At 40.9% G+C, this 19,181-nt stretch overlaps 1 protein-coding gene across 1 annotated transcript; it reads left to right on the top strand.

Moving 5' to 3' along the window:
- The first annotated feature begins 1,198 nt into the window (after window positions 1–1,198).
- RGR (retinal G protein coupled receptor) lies at window positions 1,199–18,959 on the top strand. Its single transcript, XM_009082450.1, has 7 exons — window positions 1,199–1,373; window positions 4,555–4,711; window positions 6,273–6,394; window positions 15,243–15,396; window positions 15,971–16,088; window positions 17,583–17,696; window positions 18,618–18,959. Exons 1-7 carry the CDS (start codon window positions 1,295–1,297, stop codon window positions 18,759–18,761), a joined length of 888 nt encoding a protein of 295 aa, XP_009080698.1. The 5' UTR covers window positions 1,199–1,294; the 3' UTR covers window positions 18,762–18,959.
- The last annotated feature ends 222 nt before the right edge of the window (window positions 18,960–19,181 follow it).

The following is a 19,181-nucleotide window of genomic DNA, read 5'->3' as shown; positions in this document are numbered from 1 at the left end:
TGTGGGGCATGAGCTGGGGGAAGCAAATATCCCTTGCACTTCAGCTCCCTTTTAGCTCACATTTCAGAGTAGGATTATGAGGACGAAGAAAGTTATGTGTCAAAGTAGCAACTATCATGCTCGTAGCACCTTGTTAAGGCAATGAGTAGGTCTGGGGGAAAGTAGTAAGTCATGAGATGTGAAGAAAAAGGAAACAAATGCACTAAAAAGGGTGGGAATGCATAGCAGCATTGAAAGAAAACAACCCTATATAGGAGTAATCATAGCTATCGGTATTCTAAAGATAGGTTAAAAATTTAGAAGTATGGCCAAGTTGTTTCACTTGGACTCTGAAAGCTTCTGTTTTCCATTCTGCAGGACCTAGGCATTCAAATTTCCAAAGAGTTAGTTATTCAACAGGACAATAAATGAAAAGAAAATGGTTGACACTGCAAGGAAATTGCAAAGGCTCATGCACATCTCAGATGCATCATGTGGTTTGCCCATGGTGGGAAAACAGCCAACTGGTAAGGAGCTAGAGATGGGACAAGATGCATGTTGCACATACTCCAGAGCCACAGTACACCAAGACCTCAAATATCTCCAAAAGGACAGTAAGGTAATTCCTGTGGGCACTCACCAATGGGCAACTCACATATGTCCTTGTATGTTTGAGGCCCAAAATCAGTAATCTGTAAGTGTTCACCTTTAATCAGGCCGCACCAGTGTGCATATTAATTTAAGCCTCAGCTACAAAGAGGACATATGTTAATATACAGAACTGTCATTGCCAGAAAAATACACTGGCCATTTTCTTAAAAAAGGCTGAAGGGAAGACCTATATGCTGCAGAAATTCTTGGTTCATGCTTTTCCTCTCATTACCAGCTCAATGAGTGCCCTTTTGTTTTTCAGGTCACTCCCCAATTATATATTACATGTTTCCTTTGTTCCACAACCTTTAATTATTTTCCAGTGCTGCAGAATTAACTGGACAGGTTTCTTAATCTTGTCTCTACAAAGAACTTGTTGTAATTGCAATGAATGCTTTCATTTTCCTGGTGTCTGAAATACGATTTGCAGGGGAAGGGGGAGTGTGGGTTGATGCTAGTCCCATCATTAATAACATTCTTTCAGGGATTGTAATGGTGGGAGTAAAAACCCCAAAGCTTTTATATAATAACAGCATGTGTCTGCACGTGAGCTGCTCCTTTAAGAAGCCTTGAGCTACTGGAAGTAGAGGTGTCCGGAGAAAAGGATACCCTACAGCTATAACAGAGGGCAGAGGTTAAATCTTTTGGCATATTTACCACAAGAATGGTCACTGCATACCCTCTCCCTGAAGGCTTCACTGAAATAGAGGTGTTTGCCATCGGCACTGCCTTGCTGGTAGAAGGTAAGTTCGGTGTGGGACCTCAGCAGCAAGAAGATTTTTTTTCCCCTATTATTCCTGGTGAGAATGGGAGGAAAATTGAAGTAAACAGCAGCATTTGTGGTAGCCTGACCTAGACCTATGATGGTTACTGTGGCTACATCCCTGGTACCTCTCGTGAGTAAATCAGAGTGAGCAGCTAGCTGTTTGCAGAGATCTGCTCTCTATACATTGCTGTGGCAGTGAAGAACTTGCTACTAAGCTTTCTTCTCAAGAATTTGCGATGTAGGATTTTGTGGTTGAGTTTTAAATGTGATTTTATCTTCCTCAGGGGAAGAATGTTGAAATGACTGATAATCCCTCAATAAAATTGGACTGTTTGTTTTGTGGGCTGTGATGGCTGTCTTATAATCAAATATGATAGGTCCAAAATAGCCTGTTAACTGTTAACATACATTCAGATTGCATTGGTGGTGATGCAATTAATGGCTGCTGGGTAAAAGTAACAAACCATATCAATTTAATTTCACCAATGAGGACTTTTCTTAAGGCACATGGCACTGTTGAGAGACTGCAACAAAACTCTGAATTTATATCTACCTGGCAGCTAGCAAAGGCTTGTAGCTAGGATCGTTTCAGTGTCAGCCTCAGGGCCTGGGATCCCATCCCTGTACAGTGCTGCTCAGCTGAGGGTGCAGAGACTGTGGGGCCCAACAGTGCAGGAGAAACTGTAAGCACAATCAGAACGCTGGCCTGGGATCCCATCCCTGTACAGTGCTGCTCAACTGAGGGTGCAGAGACTGTGGGGCCCAGTAGTGCAGGAGAAACTGTAAGCACAGTCAGAATGGGATAAATGCTCCTTAGCTCACCCCATGAACATGGGGCATGGGAGAAAGGAGGGTGCTCACCATCTCCTTGCAGGTGAGCTCAGGTGGAAGGCAGCATCACATGTGGTTGGATCCCATCCCTGTACAGTGCTGCTCAACTGAGGGTGCAGAGACTGTGGGGCCCAGTAGTGCAGGAGAAACTGTAAGCACAGTCAGAATGGGATAAATGCTCCTTAGCTCACCCCATGAACATGGGGCATGGGAGAAAGGAGGGTGCTCACCATCTCCTTGCAGGTGAGCTCAGGTGGAAGGCAGCATCACATGTGGTTGCAAAGGAAAACTGGAAGAGCTGTGTGAAACACTCTTCCTTGGAAGAGAGAAGAAAAATATTCTACTTCTTGCCCAGCATCAGGCTGCTGCCTAAACAGCGAATCCAGGGTTAAACCTGGCCAACAGCCATTAAGCCATCTGGACAGCCTGGCAGGGCTTGGCACGACTGCACGTCGTTCCTGAGGGGCAAGAAGCAGCAGGAGGACAGGGACACTGCTGGGGTCCTGCTGGGACACCATGGCCCTGCCAGCCTGTACCTGCCTGCCCACCCACCTGTGCCTGAGGGCTGCAGAGTGCCAGGGACCTGCAGCTGTTGAAATTCAAGCAAAGTACCTGCTGATAACCTTCACTTAAAACTAGATATGGTCTGACACATTTATGTTTTCCTAAACACAAGTATTTTCTATAGGGTTTTAGGCAGAATGTGCAAAGCAGATTGGCAGTAAAACTTTATTTTTGTCATCTGACTTAGAAGAGCAAACTAAATTACCAAAGATTAATTCACTTTTTGAAAGACTCTGAAAGAAAGGCAATGAAGATCTCCCTTATTTTTTATGGCAGCTTCTAATTGCAGTTTGCCTAGAAGTTGTGGGGAAGAGGAAAATCTTGCATCCACTTTATTAATTGGACACTTAATATTCTAAAAATGAAAACTCAAAGCCTTTTTTTTTATTTAGTACATCCTCTATTTGTACACTCATGCTGACCTTCAAGAAAACAGAATGTGGTGAAGCCTGAGGCTTCCAAAACCAGGGGAAAAATAGAGTAAAAGTTGATGTCGTGGTAACTCTTCAGCTCTGCTCTAAATATGCTCACAAAATACCTCTCCTAAAAGCTTCTCTGTATTTGGGAGAGTTGACAGCAGTTTTACCCTGTGGGTGGGAGGTAACCCGGCAGGGAGGAAATATGAACAGCAGATCTCAAATAGCTCCAAATATTTCTCCTGGAAATATTTTGTTATATGTTGTGTAATGAAAGACACACATCAGCTGTTACTATGGTTATGCCATCAGCCATTAATGCAATTAAGGTAGAAGCAGGATTTCTGACTAGAAAAAAATCATCCATCTTATGTAACTGCAGAATTAAGACAATGAGCATAAGTAACTACACTACTTTACAGAATTAGGGGATATGGATTTTTTCTGTGCTACATCATTTCTTTTTCCAAGAAGAACACAAAGAAAAGCACGTACTGCCTCTCATCTAACTGAAACTTAGAGACTGGATGTTGAGTCAGAGCCTCATTAGAGCTAAAATAATACAGGTTGCCTTGAAAAGGGCATTAAAGGACAAAGCTTGAGTTTAAGCAGGGAAGAATGGGTTTCAGGGTGGCACTGCCCTGTGCTGGGTGAATAGCTGGGGTTGCTTGGATGCTTCTCTCGGAGAACCAACATCAATTTATTTCTTTTAAATCTATCAGTGACTGCTTTTCATAATTAGATTATTCCTTTCCATGTATAGTCTATTGACGAAGGACAGTAATAAGATTGAGGCAGTGTGATTCAAGCAGTGTGTAGGCTAACCTTAGACAGAAGCCCAAAAGGAGGCAGGCTGACTGAAACACAGCTGAGGGATTTCTGTGCTTAAACACAAAAGAATATTACAATTGATATTAAACACAACCCATTTCTGTATCAAAGACAGGCCTGGGGATGTGTGCACTAGTAGCTTGTTCTGGCTGTCAGTAGCTCTGAAACTGCCTCCTCTGCATCTCCCTTGCTCCCAACCACGTGTCCCTGGATGGAGCCTGACAATACAGTTTCTCTTATAACAAAAGGCAGAATTACAAATAAGATCAAACTGTTTTTGCTCCATGTGACTGGCCATATCCCTGATGCAGTCTGAAGCATTGGCTTCAGCTGTCACCTACAACTTCTCTCCTGAAAGCCTTTGTAACTCAAGTGCAGACTGTGACCACTAACAGCTATACTCTCTGTGCGTAAGTTTCCACTGTAATTATTGTTCTCGCATTCAAGAAAACAGCAGTATCACTGTAGATATTTTTCATTTCCAGTTGAATCGCACCAAACAATTCTGTCTTTCAGCCCTGCTTGGTTTCTGCCTGAATGGCTTGACAATTCTTTCTTTCCGAAAAATCAAAGAACTGCGAACACCCAGCAATCTGCTGGTCCTCAGCATCGCCCTGGCCGACTGCGGGATCTGCATCAATGCATTCGTCGCTGCCTTTTCCAGCTTCCTAAGGTATAACTTACAGGTTTTTCTACAGGATGCTCAGAAGAACCACAAAAAAATCAACAGCTTAATTTCTAAGAGGTCAAATGAATTAAATGACTTCCTAACATAACACGTAGACAACCTTTTCATTCTCTCAAACTGAAACAGCAACACAAAACTCTACATAGTTCTACCAGGCAAGCACAAAAGCAGAATTTAATGTGTATAATCACTGATAGATCATAAGACTGATTATAGAAGACGTTTAACCAGACAGCTTTAGCAGTGGTTATATAAGCGACTTGAATATCAATATATCATTTCACTAAACCTCTAGATTGACCCCAAATTTATCTGCAAGTCTGGTTTTTTCTATAAACCTTTCCATTAAAGCACTTATTTGAGAAGTTTGTGGAAAATGAAATGCAGGTCTGTTACTGGGGAGTTCACATCAGTTATGACACAGTTGATTTTCTACATTTCCACACACATCAATCATTTAATCAGAGGACAGAAAAAATATCAAGCATTTTAGTAAATAATTACAACAAACAACTCACAAACAAACCATACTCAAAAAACCCTCCACCACCCTATAAAATAGCTGATTAATAATTTCACCTTGGCAGCATATTTTTACACTCTGCAAATACCTTTAACGGAAAACAGAAATACATTTAAACCCAGAATGAGACCATTTTATTTTCTCTTAATGGCTATACAAAATATTCACAAAGTAAAAAGTAAACAATAAGTTCCACTGGAGAGCTATTCAATAATGTTTTGCCTCCTGTGTAGGTCAGTCTTGTTTCTCACTGAAGTCAATAAAGATGCCTTTACTGAATTGGAGCCGAGAAACTAAGGTCAATACATCAAAATGAGTTTGGTTTTAACAATTACAGGACCTTTCCTTTCAGACAGGAGAACAAGTTTCCCAGCCTCCCAGGCAGCAAGCTATCCCCTCTTCCAGGGCTACTATCCTTGTGTACTATACTAGCATTCTGTAAATACATGAGAAAGGAGATTGCTGCAGATTTCCACCTCACAACCAGCTTTATCAGCATAAGAGCCAGGTTACATAAACAGAAAGAAAAAAAGCCACGGCTCTTTTTCATTCTATGTCTGCAAAGACATTTGGAGGCCTTAGTCTTGCTATCAGGAGTATTTTTGTTGTGAGCTTTTGTACTGAGTTTCACGGTGAACACTGAATTTCCATAAGGTTATCACTCATTTGCTCCTTTCACATGTTGACAAACTGACTGCTCACAAAGGATGCAAGTTTTGAAGAAATTGATAATTGGATGAAATGTAGATTTCAAATTTAAACCCCTCAACTTTTCAATACATAAATGCAGGGTTATCTTTTCTTCGAAATATTAAGAGTACAAATAGCTGTTGTGCTGAATCAGACACCGCAGCAAGAAAAATGCTGACAAATACCTAAAGACAACTACAGTAACATCTTTTACAGTGTTTCTCAGACAGCACAAGCACAGGCTATCATTTTGCCCTCTGCATTAATGCAATTTCCAAACATATCTTCACCTTTCTCTATCATTTTCCTAACATATTCCTTGTTTGTTGACAGATACTGGCCCTATGGCTCTGATGGCTGTCAAGTTCATGGGTTCCATGGCTTCTTGACAGCACTAGCCAGCATCAGCTCCAGCGCTGCAGTCGCCTGGGACCGATATCATCACTACTGTACAAGTAAGGGCTAAAATTCACCTAGTAACCTTACCCAGATTCTGCTACAAGGCAGCTTGCTTAGGTTCCTGAGAATTAAAGCAAGCACATATTTATTATCTGTGTATCTTATATGTAAAGTTAGCTTACGGACTCAAGATAGAGCAAATATAAACAATCCCTCCAAAGGACCTCTCCCCATACAGGAGGGAATTATTAACCACCTTCAGGAGATATTTTCTCTTCCAGATCACATCCAAGTTGTGACCCTCTTGCCATGCTTTCTCTTAATCCATAAGTAATATTTCAAACAAAATCCCAAACAAAATCCAATTCCTCATGTTGAAGAAAAATCTATTCACCTTGGGCTTTCATCCAACACCCTGCTGTGTACCAAACAGATATTCATGCCCATGCAGAGTTTACTAATTACAGATAAAGTTGGTGTAGCTAGAGAGCTGCCTCTGCAAAGACAGCAGCTGGAAGAGAGCCCATGCAAAGGCATGATCAGACAGACAGAGCTCAGCAGCCCCTCTGTGCAACACACAAGCATTTTGTGGTGCAAGGGACATTTGTGCAGTTTGTGTTTTGTTGCATGCCTCCTTATGGGGACTAGAACTGGGTACATTTGTTCTCAAGCAAGGAACAAATTATCTGCAAGTTTAAATAAAAGTGGCAGAGCTATTTTTAGGTACGGATGAGAAATATGTTTGTGTGGGTTTCTTTCCTAGTGAAGGCCTTTTCCTTTATATTTGTTGGTTAGTTGGTTTTTTAATTTACAATTTAGTTTTAAGCTAGCTCTGACACCTTAGCTGGATTTAATGGAAATCTAATATTAGGCAGGGAGATCAACCTAGAAGAAAAAAATTGTCCTTTTTTTGTGGTTTTAAGCTAGCTCTGACACCTTAGCTAGATTTAATGGAAATCTAATATTAGACAGGGAGATCAACCTGGAAGAATAAATTTGTCCTTTTTTGTAGCTTTTTGAAAGCATATTTTTGATTTAGGTGAGAAACAGACTGACAGGATTGTCAAATATATGGATTTAGAGATAGATATCACAGAACTTTCTACCAAGATTTGGCAATACCACATTTGTCCATTCATGTAATATGAGTAAAAATTTCTGCTGAATTAGGCTGCTGAGTTGGATTTGGTGTCTGCAGAGAGTGATAGGATTTGGGTTGGGATCCCGGCTGTGCTGGAGCCACCACTGCAGATGGAAAGAACAGGGAAAAAACTGGATTCTCTTAGCTAGCCTAGAAGTCAGGAATTACAGCAAGGGGCATTATCATCAGCTATAAAACAAACTAACAGACTTGTGAACACCGGAACTGGCAAAACCCACTGTCTTGTGAATCTGGTGCACAGGGATGATACTCCTTTTGACTAATAAGATAGACTTGTGCTGACTGTTCCATGGGTGCATTCATGGAACTTCACCTCTCCCCAAACACAAACTTTCACAATAAATGCAGAAACTTAGTACCCATCAGTTCCCACTTGCCTCTCCAGTTTACTTCTAAGTATCCAGTATTTCCCAAAGTTGTTGGGAAAAGACTGAATCACTAACACAGAGTGTATAATCTCATGGTCTTCATTATGAAAAGGGAAAAGGATGCGATACGATATATAAACTTAATCTGAAAGGACAGAGATCCCCTTAGAAGTCTTTTCCAACCTTAACACTATGTTCTATGTTTCTATGACATCCTAGCACTCGGCAATGCTAGAAATGCCCTAATCCACATTATTTGGCCATTTTGGCAGTCGTGTGAGAGCTCTGCCACCTGGGAGAAATGGCTGAGGTCCATCCAGATATGCAGCTTTCATATTTCCTACCAAAGCCTGGATTTTTCTAGAAGAATGAGGAATCCAGAGCACCTCATGTGACCGCACCATTCCCAAAATGAACTCTGTCTCTTTGGCAATGTTAACAGACAAATGCAACCCTCCTTTTCTTGTGCTAAAGCATAGATTGCTCAGACCACGTCATAAAATATTTTCTAAAGAAAATTGTAAACATTTGTCTGGGAAGAACCTGCTGAGCTGCAGGTCTTCAATCCCTTCCGCCATTAGCATCCACACAGCCTTTCAGGCACAGCCTTCATATGATTAAAGCAGCAAGTGGTAAAACACACCCAAAGCAAAACTGGGAATATGTTCAATCTGATGATCCTGTTGAGGGCGGAAAGGTTGCCAACTTTGTGTTATGCAACTTCTGCAGAAATTCAGCTCAGGCAAGGAAATACCTTTTTTTCATGTCTAGACAAAGGCCCCAAATAAAGCAGGCTGTAAGCTAAATCCATACTAACACCCCTTGGACACTGAAATGCATTCTAGCTAGAAGAGTAGCATCCGTATTTTACAAGAGAGATAGCCTGAAAATAAACATGCCTTGGAAAGACATTTCACTCTCTGCAACATTGACTTTAATGCTTTTGTGTCATGCACTCCTCCAGTCAAGAGCATATGCTACGTTAAGAGCAGAAGCAGAGAGACCCTGAGGGCACCAGCATCTTTGCTCAAATTGTTACTTACTGATGGCAAAACATGGCTGCTGTAGTGAACATTCTGAACAGCAAAACAAAACCAAAACCCCAGAAGGTGTTCATACCCTGTAGCTATTCCAGTAAAAACAGCCCTTCCGGTTTCATTCTTCACATGCTGATTGCAAGGAAGATTAGGTCATATTTCATAGATACTCTATATCAAGCCTACAGGCTATACTGTGTTCTCAATCCATACATTAAACTCCTGTTGACACCGGTGCAAGTTGCATGTCTGTACAGAGGGTACGAAACACCTTTGCCTAAAAAACAACACTATCAACCTTTTACCTTCATTCCCCAGGAACTGGTACTCCTTCTGGACTCAATTTCACAATGCTTTTTTGTTATGTCCTAACAGTTTCCCAAGAAACCCTTTGTTGTGGCATATCTCAGCTTGACGTTTGATTATCCATATTTCTGAGGAAGAAAGAGCTGATGAGAATGTGAGGGATTAATATGATTATAGGAAAATTTGGGACTTTTCAGTCACTCTGGATGCTAATAACACAAACATGTCCGCCAACCTTCTAAAAATTAACCAGGTTTTTAAATTTGAAAGTCAGCACAACCCTCAATGACAAAGCATTAGCCTTTTAAGTGTATTGATAAGTAGACAAGTCACTCATCAGAAATCATGTTGATACTGGAAGAAAATAGTATTACTACTATACATGACAGAGAAACTAGAATTTCAAGACATTTACTCTCCCCTCCCTTGCTTTCTTCCTCCCAAGGCAACCAGGATGAGCAACTCTTTTCATTCCCTAAATGTGGCTTTGGGGCCTATGAGATGCTACTTTCACAGCAAGGAGGAGAGAACTACAGAAATAGTCTAAAAGTATACAATAAGAGGAGAAAAGGCACAGGAGTCTGAAGGGTGTCAATGTCAATCACTAGCAAGACGGGAAAAACAAATAATTGTATTTCAAGATTTGATCATTGGGGGAAAAGGAGAAAACAGAAGTCATTTTATGTTAGTACCTGACAGTGAAGAAGGAAAAGGTGAGCTCTAAGGAAACCATCTCTCAATAGCCAAGCATTCAGGATGAAAGGTGACAGTTTATATCACCTTAGACATTGTTAGTTTCCCCTTCTTGGCCATTCAGAAAAGCAAAACATTCTGAATTATATTAACATAACAATGAAGGAAGGAAGCAGCAGCCTGGGAGGCCTCACTGGAGCTGAGATCAGGCAGGCAAAGGGCAGGTGGTGGAGAGCCCAGGGGATCAGTGACATGGATAGCAGGCAGCCACCTACCATAGAGTTATCCTTGCTAAAGGCATCTCAGCCAAACACGTGGCTCATTTTGGTGAGAGGGTGGCACGCTGCCATCAGAAGTTTGTGGAGAGGGGAAGAATCCTGGTCAGCTTTTGCCTTTTCATAAGCACAGCATACAGTTACAGTTTTAAAAGGAAAGAAAAAAAAAATCTAGACTATTTTATAGTTGCATTTAAGAATTAGTAGGAAATGGAAAAACTGAAGTGATTTACGTCAGTACTTCTCTCAATATTACAAAAGAAAAGATGAACAAAACCAGCAGGGATTTCACAGCAGCATTCAATTTCAAGAAGTCGAATTGCGGTGAGTTTTATCTAATCCTTAACATTCAAGGAAATCTAGGTTGATGTATCAGTATTCAAAGATTACTGAACTACCATTTGCACCAATTGCAGCTGTCAGCTCTGTCAAATTAGGAGCAAGACCTTAACTCCTGCCACACTTGCTGCAGCCACCCTGACACATTCCTTTCATCTAGTTTTGCACCTGTATCAGTTTTCCCTGACAAAATGCCAGTGTTTATAAAGATCTTGCATTTTACACTGAAGCAGGAGGTAATCACCAGGACAGTTCTATGATCATGGAGAACCACAGCAAAAAAATCAATAGAGTAAAAAAAAAGAATCCCTTAATCAGGTTATTTTAAAGAGCTTTTTCTAATGATAATGCACAAAAGAAGACATTATGCATTATAGCTTTCTTATTCCTACAAAAAGTGAATACTTGTGAGCATCAGTGAGTGGTGCTTTTTGTACTAACACCTATTTTACTTCTGACTGATATATACTTTTGCTTATAAGACTTTCAGATATATTTGTCTTTGACTAACCTAGCTAATTTTAAGTGGTGCGAGCCATGAAGTTTGGTACGAGCCATATTGTCCTGGAATTTATTATAACTTAATATTATACAGCTACTATACTCAACCATTTGCAAGGACAAGGAAAAGGGACTTTGTTTCCCTCCATCATAGAAAATCCCATTGACCTTTTGTTTAAGAAACTCCTTTTGAACAGCAGGCTGAAATCTAGCTGAAAGATAGCCACTGTGTCAGAGATGTATTTTTTGCTCTTTCCATGAATGTTTGAATAACTGATAGATCTTTGAAAAAATCTACATTCATAAATGTTCCCACAAACTAAAGATGGAGATGTAGTTTATGGTTATGTCACTAAAACTGGCCACCATAATCAAAAGGATTAGGGTTCCATGCTCTAAAATTGAATCTTTTGACATCATCATTTTAGTAATCTTTGAATGACAGGAGGGTTATTTTGTTTATGAGAGTGACCTCTTTCTGTTCCAAAGAAATTGCAGAAGCCATTTAAAATTCTCTGTATTAATATTTCACTGTATGAAAAAGAGAAGCTTCTCTCTTGCTTTTCAAAGAGTGATCTAATCATAAGACTGATTAGACATAATAGGACCAAACTGCCAGTACAGGGCCCTAATTTGGAATTATATCTGTAAGCATATGCTGAACTACATACATACACATTTAATTGAATTAGAACCTACACCACTATTAAATTATACTTTATCAGGCCAAGAAAAGGCATTTAAGGTAAAGCAATGGCCTGCTGTGCACAGAAAGAACTGAACTGCTCTCAACTTGCACTCTTGCTGTCGGCCTTCGCAGCGGAGGACATTTTTGAGATGTGAAAGGGGCATGATTGTTTTACTGCTCTTGTAGTAAAAGTATTCTTTCTGGCTAAAACTAAAATCATATCAAATTCATTTAATATGACATTCATACCTTTTTAGCTACTTCTAATGTGTGAGTAAATATTTTCTGGAGGGTCAGTAAGCAGTTATTTCATCTGCTCTACTTCACCATGAATCTTATTTTGCAAAAAGTCAAAGCCAAAAGGAAAAATTTAATTTTGTTAGTTCTGATTATCTTCTAGTGTTCAAAATAGGACTCCTTAAATGTGAGAAGAGATCACAGACAAACTCAGTCCCAGAGATGAGCTTTACCAAGGCAGGCTCTCAAGTCATGCCTGCTGCCAAATTCCATTATTGCATGGTGCTTTTATTCTGCATGTAGTAACAAAATGGTGATTCCTGAAAAGTAACTAAAATAAGCTTTTCCTTAGAGTTTTTCATATAAAAGGCTCAAACGTTAAAACAAAAGATAAGAAAATAAAGGGAAAAAAAGGCAAGTTAATGAAAAAAATTAGAAGAGTTGCCCCACAGAATTTTACACACAGCTCTGCCAGGAGGAAGGGCACTTCCCCAGTCACAAGCATAGAGAGGTTTCCCCTAGGGTGTCCTACAGGCTGTGCTTTTCTCACTAAAAAATTCAACATAGAAATCTTCATTAAAGCTATTCTTGATAGAAAAGACTTGAAAGCCATTTCAGCAAGAGGCCTTGCAGTTCTCTTGTTGCTTGCACATGCCCCAACTGGTACCACATAGGCCAGAGGAAAGATGTGGCACCAAGAGATTGAGCACCACGAAAGATCCCAGAGGGGCTAGAAGCCAGCAGAGCAAGAGTTTCTCCTGCTTTTCAGGGCAAGGTGACAGTAGGGAAGGTTGATTTCCACCAAGCCCCTCATACCCGTGCAGACACCCACAGGCTGCCTTCAGCATGCCACCAACACTGCTCCTGCAGTTCAGGGCAGAATTTGCCATTCCAAGGATCTTTTCATCACATGTGAAGATCCATTAGGTGCTGGTGTGTGACCAGGACCCAGTGGCATCAAAGTGCCTCAGTTGGGGCACATTGTGTTTTGATACCTTCACAATATTGCAGTGGTCCATGAAGTGAAAAGATGGTGTAGAAAGAGAACAAAATTTCTGCCACAGATGTAATTGGTATTCACTATTTTATATAAATTGCTGAGATAAAAAACAAACCAACAAAATAACCCAAGGTTTAGATCAGGGTTTTTTTCAGAATACCAGGAGGCCTTACCACTTACAAAATTGTATTCCCAAAGCACTAAAGCTGCTTTTGGCATGAGCTTGATTTAAGAGAGGCACAATTCAGATCCAGGTTTCAGTGCAGCTGCTTTTGGATAATGCCTTTAAAATGTTGCTACAATATGTAAAACACAAAACAAACCTGACAGCTTATGTAATAAGCTTTGTCCTGGTTGAATTTCAAGCTACAGTTGTGTCAAGCTGAGCTACAAGAACTGCTATGTAGAACACAAATGGATGAGTAACAACTCTAACATGCTTGTTTGACCATATACCTAAAAAGGATGTGCTCCTGAAAGATACAGCTTAGGTTGTTTTGTTTCTTTGGACTGGGAGATTATGAATAATTACAAATTACTTAAAAGTTTTACTTGTATTTCTAGTCCCCAAATCAAAAACTATTCTTTTCATCCGTCACTACTACAAAGCAATATTTAAGCCTCTGAAGTCAAAGTATATCTTTGATGCATAAATCATAAGGAAGACAGATATTAGTCTATTAGACATTAATAATTCTTCATTAATAATTATTTTTAAAAACTTTAATTACTAAAAAGTCAAAAGTTTTTTTTAACTACCATATTAAAACATAGAGTATGCAATTAAAAGGATTTTCTTTACTTTTTCCTTGGTATTTAAATTGCAATGTGTATGCCTGTCTTTTCCCATGACTAATTTTTAAACACCTGCACCAGACAAATTTTTCAAGTTGATTTTTAATGCAATTCAAGCTCTAATTCTTTCCCTTGAAGAACCACTGGAAGGTAAGAAAAAAGGACAGAGGTAGAAACGGCATTCATGTAAAGGGGCAGTTTCACTAACCCTCTTACTTTATTTTCCTTCTTAAAAATATAAAAGGACAGTACAACATGAAATAGCTACTGTAGAGTTTGTGGTCCTTCCTAGAGCTGCTGATTTATGGGGATCTGCAGCCTGTGCAGCCCCAACCTGCTCTCCCCCCACGAGTCAGCCCCATCTGATCCCATGACAGAGCCTCCCCATGCACCTCATGCATCACATCCCCAGACCTTCACCTTTCTGAGAAAGGTCAGAATTAGCCTGAATCTTCCTGCCTGCTCTCATGATGCTGCTGTTAAGGGCAGAGAAAAAAGGTTGCTTCCCAACCTCAGTGACAATTACATCATTACTTCTCCCTAATGGGAGATTTGATTAGAAAGGAGTAGAGGGAAAAGTCACTGTTCCCCTTGCTGGTGGGGCTGGCGTCATGGGCTATTCAGCATGGGCATGACAATGGACATTAGCCTCAATAACAAAATTACCCAGACCTTTTTACATGCAAGCAGCAAGGCTAGCACAGTGTCCTGCAGCAGCAAGGAGGCCTGCCTGCCTTCTCCATGAAGAAATACTTCCTGTGTCTTCTGAAGTTTAAAAGCTTTCATTTCATTCACTGACCTCTTTCTATGGTATTTTATGGAACCAGATGAGATAGGCACAATTGAACATTTTTATTACAAAATTAGAACAAAATTTCTAATGCTGAGCTTCATGTTTCCTGCTCCAGACTAAGCAATGATCTTAAGGGTAAAATTACTTGTCCAGCAGAACAAGATCTGTTGTCAGGATGTATATATATATATATAAAATCACATACATATTGATGAACAGCAATTTAGAACAGGGTATATTTGATATCCACACATGCCTGCAGTCTCACACAGGCAGGAAGGAAGTAGGCAGGGGCTGAAGAGTGTGTGCAGTCACATTTCTGATTTTACCCACACCCTACAATGGTGGACTCTATTTATTGCATCACTCTCTTCATTCTACTCTCTGCCTCACCTGAGTCTTTAAACACATTCCCAAAGCACAAGAATATGATGTTTGTAACAGCAACTGTATCTCCAGTGTGGTACAAAGCTGAGCAGCAATACAGCATTTGTTTAAATAAAGCACACAAAAGGGAAGTACAGTTTGCTGTTTCCTAAAGTCTAAAAGTTTCTTTCATATTTTATGCAAAACTGACTCCTCCAGACTTCGGACAGCTTCAGGATACAAAACACAGACAACTGCTTGTTTCTGCCTGAGGCCCAGGGGCCAGACAGCTTTTCCTAGTGGTTTTATTCAGGGCATGGAGACTCCCTTTTCTCTTCCCACAGGGAGCAGGCTGCAGTGGAGCACGGCTGTCTCCATGATGGTGTTTGCATGGCTGTTTGCTGCCTTTTGGGCCGTGATGCCCCTCCTGGGCTGGGGGGAATACGACTACGAACCCCTCCGAACCTGCTGCACCCTGGACTACAGCAAAGGGGACAGGTGAGGGCCAGGGCCAGATCCCACAGGATGAGGGTGGAGGCTGCCATCCCCTGGGGTGTCCTTGGTGGCACACCAAACCTTCCCAGCTGTTCCTACCGCTATTGCTGGGGCAGATGTTCCTCCCCAGTGGCTGGGACAAAGTAGATATCACCCAAGGCTGCCTTGACTCACGTGGGAACAGCTGAAATCAGCTTCCTCTGCAGGAGAGGCTGGTGCTCAGGTTTCTGCTACTCCATTGTTCATCTATAAACTGCATCTTTTCTGGATTTCGGACTTGAAATGCTTTCGGAATGGTTTTGGTTTTATGCAGTCCAGCACAAATATCTCAGTAGGGATATTTGGGTTTAGAGAACAAACACCTGTTGTGATTTTCTACAATACTATCCATCCTGCACACAACAGCATGGCACAGCTTAACTGGCCTTCAGCAAACACTGCACCTGAAGCATGTTGACAAAACTGGGTTTAGCAATTTAAAAAATACAAGTTGGTAAATATTTACAGCAAGCTTACAGAGATGCACTAGAGAGGAATTAACAACCTTTCTTTTTTTCTCTCTCTTACCCCTTTCTAGAAACTATGTCACGTTCCTTTTTGCTCTGTCCACTTTCAATTTCCTGATCCCAGGCTTCATCATGCTGACAGCCTATCAGTCCATACACCAAAAGTTCAGGAAAAGTGGGCACCATAAGGTAAGAAAGCTCCCTCAGCTCCTGCAGTTGTCTTGCCAAAATAGAGATGCATCCAATAGAGGATGCATCGGAAAAAAACAATTTCTTTCACAGAGGCTTTGGCTCAGCTCCTTCTGTTCTACCTCCCCAGTGGTGCTTGAGCAGGAGGGTAGTGCAACACAGAATGGGGCTACTCAGAAAGTCTGTGGAAACACTGTCTGTAGAGATTTCAAGATTTAACCAGCCAGCCACATCTGCCCCAACCTAGTGCTGTAAAGTTTCCCATCAAAGAAGGAGTTGGACCAGTGAGGCTTTCACTCCATCAACACTGATCCAACTCTAGTCACAAAAAAACTCACATGGCATGCAGAATATTTGCCAATAACATATCAATATTTATCCACAGAAATTTAGCTCAGGAAGGATTGCTGTTTCTTGCCTTCCTACAGGCTCTTAGCTTATTACTGAGGAAGTCAGACAGAACTACAGAACTGCAGCTTTGCAAGGAAACACACAGGCACTCTGTGGGGGAATAAAGGCCTTCCCATACACATTGTGTTTACACTTGGCTGAGGAAATTCAGAAATCTTTATGAGATGGAAACAAAGGAATTGCTCTGGTGTGGCAGGTTTATGGGAATGTAATGTGGTGATTATATGAGTTGTTTCCTTAGGTGCAGGCCATACAGTCTGGGGCACTGTGCATGGCTGGTAGGCACAGCCTGACCCCTGCACTTAGTAAAGACAGTCATTTCTCAAGAGGAATGTTATAACAACAAAGAGACAGGTAGGCAGGCTTGTTTGTAGCTGACTGGAATAAATACATGTGCCCTCTATGTATTTCCTGAAAAAATCTCAATGTTCATTATTATGACTATTACCTTTTTTCCAGTGAGTTTAAGCAATAGCATGTGATTTTGTTTCTTACAATATTCTGTAGCTGTGCAGTCAAGTTACAATTATTGCTTCCCTAGTCATTAATATTTATAAGATACTTGGGAACAGCTGGCCATGAACAGCATGGATAGGGCCCTAGCATGAAGGCCAGATGAACCCTACTACCACAACACAGCTGCTCCATCCAGTTTTTGCACTGCCATAGCAGTGGCTTCACAGTTTATTTGTCTGCAAGACCATCTCAGCCAGCAAAATACCATTCCTTTTTATTTGTTTTTAAATTTTCACATTGCTCTCACCCCTCAGCAGCAATTGCTGGCCATGGCTTCTATATTTAGCATGGACTGTGATTTAGCTAATCTACCATGAGGCATTTTGACACCTCTGCCACTCCCCACCCATGACCAGGAACAGGGCTTTGTCCCCTGCTGCACAGGCAACCCTCAACACAGGGAGCTGTGATCACACAACTCCAACACCAACAGCAAAGCAGCCTATACTGTTGGCTGATCCTCTTCTGCTACTGAACACAAACCACAGTCTCATGGGACCTGTCCCATCCATTTGTTGCAGCGTGTGATTGCGAAACACAAAGGAATTTATTGCTCTTGTTTTTCAGTTTAATACTGCTTTACCATTGAAGACACTGGTTGTTTGCTGGGGTCCTTATTGCCTTTTATGCTCCTATGCAGCAGTTGAAAATGTGATGTTCATTCCACCAAAATACCGCATGGTACGTCTAAGCCACCCAAAGGAATTCAAGCAATTATATTCTCCTTACTCCCCCTTCCCTCTGTCCCTATAGAACAATTCCAACTGACTCACAACTGGTTTTACTTGATAAAACATATATAACAAGCAGATCTTTTCCTCAAAGCATTCTGTTCATCTACCGCTTTTAAGGCAATACAGCTAAGTACAGTGATGTAACAGGCATTGTATTACTGCTTTGATCAAGCAAAAATTTAGGAACTCAGGTGTTTTTTTATTCAGCAGTCAGATGTTTGTAGCATGTAATGTTTCATGGTGCAGGAGCCTTCTGTGTTCCTCCCAGAATTAAGAGTACCAGCTCAAAAGTTTCAGTTTTGAAGAGACTGTTTGCCTCGTTCCTATTTCTAATACTTCTCTTTCCTCAAGGAATTGATCTCTTCTACAGTTATGCTGCCTCCTTTTCCCCCTATCTTCTATGAGTCTTGGCTCTAAAGACACCTCCAGGACTCAGTAATACCACATCAAACTTTTCAACTTTCATTCAGCCCCCCAAAATCAGCCCAGTTTCAGGTCACCAGATGCATTACTGTATTCAGTATCCCACGTAGAATGTGTTAGCAACATCAGCCCTCTTATCCATCAGAAGGTGTCCATGGCACACCCTTCACTCTTCCTATGTGTCTGTATTCACTCTCAACTGAAATATCCCTGTTTCAGGCAATGCCTATCTAAATTCTTTCTCCTGGAGACTGTAATTTCCTGAGCAAGGACTTCCAACCAATCAAATTGATTTTACTTCTCACCTCTCTGGGGTAGGAAGCCACTGCCATTGGAGACAGCCATTTTTTTGGTAAAGGAAAACTGAACCTATGCTGAAATCAGCCATTGGCTCCTTAGTGCATTTCCTTACTACTAAAAAAAAAAATCTTGTGTCTCATGACAGATTCCTGCCCTTATTGCCAAGACTGTGCCAACAGTGGATGCCTTTGTATATGCCCTGGGGAATGAGAACTACAGAGGAGGAATATGGCAGTTCCTCACAGGACAGAAGATTGAGAAAGCAGAGGTTGACAACAAAACTAAATAACCCATTATGGCATTAAGCGAAATTATCATGGGTACATCACTGAAAGCAAAAGTAGAGAAAACTGTGTGCATTCTCTGATATATATGTGCAAAGGTGGTTCCACATTGGAAAGGCTGTGCATTGGTCACAAGCACTGAAGAACTGAAAGAAAGCCCTCCAGATAACTGTCCAAACCAACAGGAGCTGCTTGTCAAACAAGCTGCCTTAAACCTGCGTGGATTGTCATCAGTCTCATTTTATATGTCACTGCAAATAAACTATGTGCTGGAAAGCATTTTCTTTTCTCCTGATAAAAGCTACCATAAAAGCTCAGCAAATTAACTGAAGCAGGATATTAATTTATCCAGTGAGACCTCATCAGATCAATCTGTGCAGTTTGTCCATATGGTAATGTCTGGATTACTAAGAGATTAAACCAGT

The sequence above is a fragment of the Acanthisitta chloris genome, unplaced genomic scaffold (assembly GCF_000695815.1).
Source record: "Acanthisitta chloris isolate BGI_N310 unplaced genomic scaffold, ASM69581v1 scaffold8569, whole genome shotgun sequence".
NCBI lineage: Eukaryota > Metazoa > Chordata > Aves > Passeriformes > Acanthisittidae > Acanthisitta > Acanthisitta chloris.
The sequence above is the reverse complement of the archived record's forward strand: the minus strand, read 5'-3'. Positions and strand labels throughout refer to the sequence as shown.

What these genes read in the sequence shown, in the direction of transcription:
- RGR (XM_009082450.1), top strand. Translation starts at nt 1,295, where the DNA reads ATGGTCACTGCATACCCTCTCCCTGAAGGCTTCACTGAAATAGAGGTG. An exon ending in ATATCATCACTACTGTACAA is followed by an intron (nt 6,395 to 15,242) that starts GTAAGGGCTAAA and finishes CTCTTCCCACAG; the next exon opens with GGAGCAGGCTGCAGTGGAGC. An exon ending in TTCCACCAAAATACCGCATG is followed by an intron (nt 17,697 to 18,617) that starts GTACGTCTAAGC and finishes GTCTCATGACAG; the next exon opens with ATTCCTGCCCTTATTGCCAA.